The sequence below is a fragment of the Melopsittacus undulatus genome, chromosome 28 (genome assembly GCF_012275295.1).
Source record: "Melopsittacus undulatus isolate bMelUnd1 chromosome 28, bMelUnd1.mat.Z, whole genome shotgun sequence".
Lineage (NCBI taxonomy): Eukaryota > Metazoa > Chordata > Aves > Psittaciformes > Psittaculidae > Melopsittacus > Melopsittacus undulatus.
In genome coordinates this window covers 46,573-56,002 of record NC_047554.1, presented here as the reverse complement: position 1 = coordinate 56,002, position 9,430 = coordinate 46,573, and the positions used below count along the sequence as shown (strand labels likewise).

Sequence of the window (9,430 nt, the reverse complement as noted above, 5' to 3'; positions counted from 1 at the left end):
CTGGCTTTGGATCCCGGGAGGAGCTGGTGGGGAAGGAAATGGGGGCAGGACAAGTGCAATGTCAGATCCCAGAGCAGGATCCAGAGGGCAGGAGAAGCAGCAGCAGATCCCAAAGCAGGATCCGGATGGAATCCAAGGGGCAGGAAAAGCAGCAGCAGATCCCAAAGCAGAGATCCCAAAGCAGGATCCAGATGGAATCCAAGGGGCAGGTCAAGCACTGGATCCTGGTGGGATCCCAGGGGCAGGATCCGGATGGAATCCAAGGGGCAGGACAAGCAGTGCAGATCCCAACATGGGATCCAAGGGGCAGGAAAAGCAGCAGCAGATCCCAAAGCAGTATCCAGATGGAACCCAAGGTGCAGGAGCAGCAGCACCGGGTGCCAAGGGCAGGAACCAGATGGAATCCAAGGGGCAGGACAAGCAGTGCAGATCCCAAAGCAGGATCCAGATGGAATCCAAGGGGTAGGACAAGTGCTGGATCCCGGTAGGATCCAGATGGAATCCAAGGGGCAGGAAAAGCAGCTCCAGACCCCAAAGCAGTATCCAGATGGAACCCAAGGGGCAGGATCCGGATGGAACCCAAGGGGCAGGAAAAGCAGCTCCAGATCCCAAAGCAGGATCCAGATGGAATCCAAGGGGCAGGATCCAGATGGAACCCAAGGGGCAGGACAAGCAGTGCAGACCCCAAAGCAGGATCCAGATGATGGAACCCAAGGTGCAGGAGCAGCAGCACCAGTGCCAGGGGCAGGATCCAGATGGAATCTAGAGGGCAGGACAAGCAGTGCAGACCCCAAAGCAGGATCCAGATGGAATCCAAGGGGCAGGAAAAGCAGCTCCAGACCCCAAAGCAGTATCCAGATGATGGAACCCAAGGCGCAGGAGCAGCAGCACCAGGAGCAGCCTCAGGCACAGATCTTGATGCGGGTGCCCTTGGCCAGGACCCGGAAGAAGGGGCAGATGCGCTCCCGGAAGCAGGCATTGAAGGTGTGGATGTGGCTCATGTTGTCTGCATTATAGAAGCAGAGCTGCCCTCGCTCATAGTCCAGATAGAGCAGGAAGCGCCTGGGCCTCTCCACCGGCGCCAGCACCGTCTGCTCCGTCGCCGTCAGCGCCTGGAAGCGCTTCCCAATGCTGCCCACACACCAAACCTCCCTCTTGGGCTGCGGCTCCATCGCCTTGCGGCGCGGCGGCTCCGGCGCGGCTCCCAGCGCCCAGCCCCGGCGCCCGCACACCTCCACCTGCCAGCAATGGCGCCCGGAGCTGAAGCCTGGAGCTCCCAGCACCGACAGGTCCCATTCGGAGGCCTTGGGAGGCTCCGGAGGCTCCGGGCGCCGCTCGCACAGGCGGACGCTGCGGCGGTCCAGGGATAGGCTGAGGCGAGGGTGGGCTGTGCTGGGGTCCAGGGTCACGTCCGCTGCGGGGTAATGGGGGTAAGGGGAGAGCAGAGACCATCCAGGGTCCCAGTCCCACATCTGGGAGCCCAATCCCATATCCCAGCCATGGGATGGGGTTAAATCCCTTCCATCCTCACTGTTTTCTGCCTTTTCACCCCAAATATCCCCCTTTAAACCCCAAATATCCCCCTTTTCACCCCAAATATCCCCCTTTAAACCCCAAATATCCCCCTTTAAACCCCAGATATCCCCCTTTTAAACCCAAATATTCCCCTTTAAACCCCAAATATCCCCCTTTTAACCCCAAATATCCCCCTTTTCACCCCAAATATCCCCCTTTTAACCCCAAATATCACCCTTTTAACCCCAAATATCCCCCTTTAAACCCCAAATATCCCCCTTTTCACCCCAAATATCCTCCTTTTCACCCCAAATATCCCCCTTTTCACCCCAAATATCCCCCTTTTAACCCCAGATATCCCCCTTTTAACCCCAAATATCCCCCTTTTAACCCCAAATATCCCCATCCCGGCCATGGGATGGGGTTAAATCCCTTCAATCCTCACCATTTCCTGCCTTTTCACCCCAAATATCCCCCTTTTCACCCCAAATACCCCCTTTTCACCCCAAATACCCCCTTTTCACCCCAAATATTCCCCTTTTCACCCCAAATATCCCCCTTTTAACCCCAAATATTCCCCTTTTCACCCCAAATATCCTCCTTTTCACCCCAAATATCACCTTTTTAACCCCAAATATCCCCCTTTTAACCCCAAATATCCCCCTTTTAACCCCAAATATTCCCCTTTAAACCCCAAATATCCCCCTTTAAACCCCAAATATTCCCCTTTTAACCCCAAATATTCCCCTTTTCACCCCAAATATTCCCCTTTTCACCCCAAATATCCCCCTTTTCACCCCAAATATCCCCCTTTTAACCCCAAATATCCCCCTTTTCACCCCAAATATCCTCCTTTTCACCCCAAATATCCCCCTTTAAACCCCAAATATCCCCCTTTTCACCCCCAAAACTCCAGGCTTGGCTCCAGGCTTGGGAAGGGATAGGGCAGGAACAGGAGGAGAAGGAATCCCACCCATCCCTATGGATCCAAGGGGCTTCCCAACCCACTCACCTTGAGGGACCTTGTAGAAGACCTTCTCCATCTTCCTCATCACCACGTCCTGCAGGAAGTAGTTCCTGTATCTCTTGCCCACGTCCACAGGGACCATCTCCGGCTCCTGGAATTTCATGTTCTCACATCTTGGGAAGGGGAAGGAAAAGTGGGATTGAGCTCTGGGAATAGGGATCCAGGCTACAGCAGTGGCTGCTTATCCAGTGCAGGGGATGAATGATCCCTATGGACTCTTTAAGGTCCTATATGTCCCCATCATCCCTGAACCCCATTCTCCTGCTTCCAGGAGCTCCCATCACCACCTCCATCACCCAGGTTCCATGGAGTCCTTTACCCCATGAAAGCCATAGAGAGCAATGGGAAGGGACTGACCTGATGAAGGTGCCTTTGATGTCCTGGGAAAGGAGGAATCCAATGGGAAACAGAAGGATCATCAGGGATGAGCACATGGAGAAGGGGGAATCCCGTTCATTGTGGCATGGTTGGGGTTGGAAAGGAGCTTAAGATCCCTTGAGCATGGTGGGATATGGGAATGCCCATAGGGAAGTGCTTCCTCATCTCCAACCTGACCTTCCCTGTTCCATCACCCCATATCCATCCCTGCTGCACCTACCCCGAGCTCTCCATTCCCATCACCCCATATCCATCCCTGCTGTGGGTCCCACCCCGATCTCTCCATTCCCATCACCCCATATCCATCCCTGCTGCAACCACCCTGATCTCTCCATTCCCATCACCCCATATCCATCCCTGCTGTGGGTCCCACCCTGATCTCTCTGCTCCCATCACCCCATATCCATCCCTGCTATGGGTCCCACCCCGATCTCTCCATTCCCATCACCCCATATCCATCCCTGCTGCACCCACCCTGATCTCTCTGCTCCCATCACCCCATATCCATCCCTGCTGCACCCACCTGATCTCTCCATTCCCATCACCCCATATCCCATCCCTGCTGTGGGTCCCACCCTGATCTCTCTGCTCCCATCACCCCATATCCCATCCCTGCTGCACCCACCTGAGCTCTCCATTCCCATCACCCCATATCCATCCCTGCTGTGGGACCCACCCTGATCTCTCTGCTCCCATCACCCCATATCCCATCCCTGCTGTGGGTCCCACCCTGATCTCTCCATTCCCATCACCCCATATCCATCCCTGCTGTGGGTCCCACCCTGATCTCTCTGCTCCCATCACCCCATATCCATCCCTGCTGCACCCACCCCGATCTCTCTGCTCCCATCACCCCATATCCCATCCCTGCTGCACCCACCCCGATCTCTCCATTCCCATCACCCCATGTCCCATCCCTGCTGTGGGTCCCACCCCGAGCTCTCCATTCCCATCACCCCATATCCCATCCCTGCTGCACCCACCTGATCTCTCCATTCCCATCACCCCATATCCATCCCTGCTGTGGGTCCCACCCTGATCTCTCCATTCCCATCACCCCATATCCCATCCCTGCTATGGGTCCCACCCCGATCTCTCTGCTCCCATCACCCCATATCCATCCCTGCTGTGGGTCCCACCCTGATCTCTCCATTCCCATCACCCCATATCCCATCCCTGCTGTGGGTCCCACCCCTGATCTCTCTGCTCCCATCACCCCATATCCCATCCCTGCTGTGGGTCCCACCCTGATCTCTCTGCTCCCATCACCCCATATCCCATCCCTGCTGCACCCACCCCGATCTCTCTGCTCCCATCACCCCATATCCATCCCTGCTGTGGGTCCCACTCTGATCTCTCCATTCCCATCACCCCATATCCCATCCCTGCTGTGGGTCCCACTCTGATCTCTCCATTCCCATCACCCCATATCCCATCCCTGCTGTGGGTCCCACCCCAATCTCTCTGCTCCCATCACCCCATATCCATCCCTGCTGCACCCACCTGAGCTCTCCATTCCCATCACCCCATATCCATCCCTGCTGTGGGTCCCACTCTGAGCTCTCCATTCCCATCACCCCATATCCCATCCCTGCTCTGGGTCCCACCCCCCCCATATCCATCCCTGCTGTGGGTCCCACCCCGATCTCTCTGCTCCCATCACCCCATATCCATCCCTGCTGTGGGTCCCACCCCCCCCATATCCCATCCCTGCTGTGGGTCCCACCCTGAGCTCTCCATTCCCATCACCCCATATCCCATCCCTGCTGTGGGTCCCACCCTGAGCTCTCCATTCCCATCACCCCATATCCCATCCCTGCTGTGGGTCCCACTCTGATCTCTCCATTCCCATCACCCCATATCCCATCCCTGCTGTGGGTCCCACCCCGATCTCTCTGCTCCCATCATCCCATATCCATCCCTGCTGTGGGTCCCACCCCGATCTCTCTGCTCCCATCACCCCATATCCATCCCTGCTGTGGGTCCCACTCTGAGCTCTCCATTCCCATCACCCCATATCCCATCCCTGCTGTGGGTCCCACTCTGATCTCTCTGCTCCCATCACCCCATATCCCATCCCTGCTGTGGGTCCCACCCTGATCTCTCCATTCCCATCACCCCATATCCCATCCCTGCTATGGGTCCCACTCTGAGCTCTCCATTCCCATCACCCCATATCCATCCCTGCTGTGGGTCCCACCCTGAGCTCTCCATTCCCATCACCCCATATCCCATCCCTGCTGTGGGTCCCACTCTGAGCTCTCCATTCCCATCACCCCATATCCCATCCCTGCTGTGGGTCCCACCCCGATCTCTCTGCTCCCATCACCCCATATCCCATCCCTGCTGTGGGTCCCACCCCAATCTCTCCATTCCCATCACCCCATATCCATCCCTGCTGTGGGTCCCACCCTGATCTCTCCATTCCCATCACCCCATATCCATCCCTGCTGTGGGTCCCACCCTGATCTCTCCATTCCCATCACCCCATATCCATCCCTGCTGCACCCACCCGATCTCTCTGCTCCCATCACCCCATATCCATCCCTGCTGTGGGTCCCACCCCGATCTCTCCATTCCCATCACCCCATATCCCATCCCTGCTGTGGGTCCCACCCTGATCTCTCTGCTCCCATCACCCCATATCCATCCCTGCTGCACCCACCCGATCTCTCTGCTCCCATCACCCCATATCCCATCCCTGCTGTGGGTCCCACCCCGAGCTCTCCATTCCCATCACCCCATATCCATCCCTGCTGTGGGTCCCACCCCGATCTCTCCATTCCCATCACCCCATATCCATCCCTGCTGTGGGTCCCACTCTGAGCTCTCCATTCCCATCACCCCATATCCATCCCTGCTGTGGGTCCCACTCTGATCTCTCCATTCCCATCACCCCATATCCCATCCCTGCTGCACCCACCCCAAGCTCTCCATTCCCATCACCCCATATCCATCCCTGCTGTGGGTCCCACCCCGAGCTCTCCATTCCCATAACCCCACATCCCATCCCTGCTGCACCCACCTGAGCTCTCCATTCCCATCACCCCATATCCCATCCCTGCTGTGGGTCCCACCCTGATCTCTCCATTCCCATCACCCCATATCCATCCCTGCTGCACCCACCCCGATCTCTCTGCTCCCATCACCCCATATCCATCCCTGCTGTGGGTCCCACTCTGAGCTCTCCATTCCCATCACCCCATATCCCATCCCTGCTGTGGGTCCCACCCCGATCTCTCCATTCCCATCACCCCATATCCATCCCTGCTGTGGGTCCCACCCCGAGCTCTCCATTCCCATCACCCCATATCCCATCCCTGCTGTGGGTCCCACTCTGATCTCTCCATTCCCATCACCCCATATCCATCCCTGCTGTGGGTCCCACCCCGATCTCTCCATTCCCATCACCCCATATCCATCCCTGCTATGGGTCCCACCCCCCCCATATCCATCCCTGCTATGGGTCCCACCCCAATCTCTCTGCTCCCATCACCCCATATCCCATCCCTGCTGTGGGTCCCACCCCAATCTCTCTGCTCCCATCACCCCATATCCCATCCCTGCTGTGGGTCCCACCCCGATCTCTGCTCCCATCACCCCATATCCCATCCCTGCTGTGGGTCCCACCCCAATCTCTCCATTCCCATCACCCCATATCCATCCCTGCTGTGGGTCCCACTCTGATCTCTCTGCTCCCATCACCCCATATCCATCCCTGCTGTGGGTCCCACTCTGATCTCTCTGCTCCCATCACCCCATATCCATCCCTGCTGTGGGTCCCAATCTGATCTCTCCATTCCCATCACCCCATATCCCATCCCTGCTATGGGTCCCACCCCCCCCATATCCATCCCTGCTATGGGTCCCCCCCATAGACGCCATAGGGCAGACCTGGAGCATCCTCAGCCCATCCTGCCTGCTCTTGTCCTGCGCCTCAGCCAGCAGACGCCTCAGGGCCACACTCTGCTCCTGCAGCAGCCTCACGTTGCTGCTCTGCCTGCCCAGCAGGCTCTGGTATCTCTCCTCCAGCTGCTGCAGCAGCAGCACCTGCTCCCCCACCAGGAACTGGTGCAGCCGCTCGAAGTCTGACTCCAGCTCCTTCATCTCCAGCTTCATCTTGGCCTGGGGGGGATGGGAATGGGGCAGCTCAAGGAGCTGATCCCAACCCTGATCCCATAGGGATGTGGGTCCCATAGCCCCAGCATAGGGACTGTGATGCCTGTGGGAGCTCAGATCCATGGCCAAGGAGCTTCCCATTGATCCCAGCAGGTCCAAGGCCGGACGTGGATCTTACCCTCAGCTCCGTGATCTTCTCCTCCTCATTGGACTTCTGCTTCAGCACCAGCTCCAGCTTCTTCTTCAGCGGCTCCAGGTGGCTCTGGAGCTTGTGCTGTGGGGAAGCCACAGCTCAGGCTCAGGGATTCCCATCCTGTCCTCACCCCATCCCCATCCTTCCCTTGACTCCAATGGGATCAGCCTGAGGGTTCCTCACCCCATCCATGAGGCCAGGGCTGGCCCATGGGGAGCAGCCAATTCCACCCCAATCCCCCCCTCCATCAATCCACATGGTCCCACCTGCACTCACCTATTCCCTATTGGAACAGCTCCATCATTCCCATCCCATTCCCATCCCATCCCCATTCCCACCGGCTCCCATAGGAACAGCTCCACCATTCCCATAGGATCCCATTGGAACAGCTCCACTATTCCCACCCCATTCCCATAGGATCCCATTGGAACAGCTCCACCATTCCCACCCCATTCCCATCCCATTCCCACAGGATCCCATTGGAACAGCTCCACCATTCCCATCCCATTCCCATCCCATCCCCATTCCCACCAGCTCCCCTAGGAACAGCTCCATCATTCCCATCCCATTCCCATCCCATCCCCATTCCCACCGTATCCCATTGGAACAGCTCCACCATTCCCACCCCATTCCCATAGGATCCCATAGGAACAGCTCCACCATTCCCACCCCATAGGATCCCATAGGAACACCTCCATCATTCCCATAGGATCCCATTGGAACAGTTCCACCATTCCCACCCCATTCCCATCCCATTCCCATCCCATCCCCATTCCCACCAGCTCCCATTGGAACAGCTCCATCATTCCCACCCCATTCCCATAGGATCCCATTGGAACAGCTCCACCATTCCCACCCCATCCCATCCCCATCGGATCCCATTGGAACAGCTCCATCATTCCCATTCCCATCCCATCCCCATTCCCATAGGATCCCATTGGAACAGCTCCACCATTCCCATAAGATCCCATTGGAACAGCTCCATCATTCCCACCCCATTCCCATCCCATCCCCATCGGATCCCATAGGAACACCTCCACCATCCCCATAGGATCCCATAGTATCCCATAGTAACCCCCCCCCTCACTCACCCTATAGTCCTGCAGCACCTCCTCCAGCGGCACCACACTGTGCTGCTTGTGGCCTCGGGCCTCCCTGCACACCACACAGATGGCTTCCTCATCCACCTCACAGTACAGCTTCAGGGGCTCCTGGTGCCGCTGGCAGCGCTCGGCGGGGCCGGGACCCCCCCCAGTACCCCCAGTACCCCCAGTACCCCCAGTACCACCAGTAACACCAGTAACACCAGTAACACCAGTACCACCAGTAACACCAGTAACACCAGTAACACCAGTAGCACCTGGAGGCTGCGGCCGCTGCGGCCTCGGGTGCAGCTGCCGGATGATCTGCACCATGTTGGCCAGCTGCAGGTTGGGCCGGAAGTTGCGTTGCGCGAAGCTCTTCCGGCACTGCGGGCACGTGAACGGGCCCGGGGGCTGCTCTTCCTCCCCCTCCCCCTCCTCCTCCTCCTCCTCCTCCTCCTCCACATCCTCCTCCATTACTTCCTCATCGAACTCTTCCTCCCCCAAGTACATCCCCCCCCCCCCCCCACAGCCCCTCCCCCTCCCCCCACAGCTCCTCCTCCTCACTCCACATCCCGTCTCCTTCCTCCTCCTCGGCCCCATCATCCTCCTCCTCCTCCACCACATCCAACTCTTCCTCCTCCTCCTCCTCCTCCTCTTCCTCCTCCTCCTCCTCCTCCTCCGAGGCCTCCGCGGCCTCCGAGGCCTCCGCGGCCTCCGAGGCCTCCGCGGCCCAGAGCTGCGCGATGCAGCCGCGGCAGAAGTTGTGTCCGCAGCCGATGGACACGGGATCCATGAAGTAATCGAGGCAAATGGCGCAGATCGCCTCCTCCTGCAGCGTCTCCACCGGGTCCGCCATGACCTTCCTCCTCCTCCTCCTCCTCCTCAGGGCTCAGTCCTCCACCCGCCGCTACCGGAAGTGCCGCTCTCGGGGCCGCTCTGGCCCCGTCCTCCCGCAGCCGCCGCCGAGCCTCTCTATGGTACCGCCGACCGGAGACGCTTCCGGCTTCCGGGCTCGGAGGGCGCGTGACCGGAAGTGTTGCTATGGGAACGGGCTCTCGGTTCCGCCTCCGGGGTGGGTTTGTCTGCCCGCGCAACTCGGTGGTCTCGGAGGAC

General features: G+C 58.4%; 1 protein-coding gene across 1 annotated transcript; it reads right to left on the bottom strand.

Moving 5' to 3' along the window:
• Nucleotides 1–386: 386 nt before the first annotated feature.
• Nucleotides 387–9,335, bottom strand: LOC117437818 (E3 ubiquitin-protein ligase TRIM41-like). The gene is given in 7 exon segments (XM_034072462.1): nt 387–1,414; nt 2,528–2,655; nt 2,900–2,922; nt 6,815–7,045; nt 7,218–7,313; nt 8,324–8,834; nt 8,836–9,335. Coding segments are annotated over 7 exon segments (1,839 nt in total). The 5' UTR covers nt 9,174–9,335; the 3' UTR covers nt 387–902.
• Nucleotides 9,336–9,430: the final 95 nt, after the last annotated feature.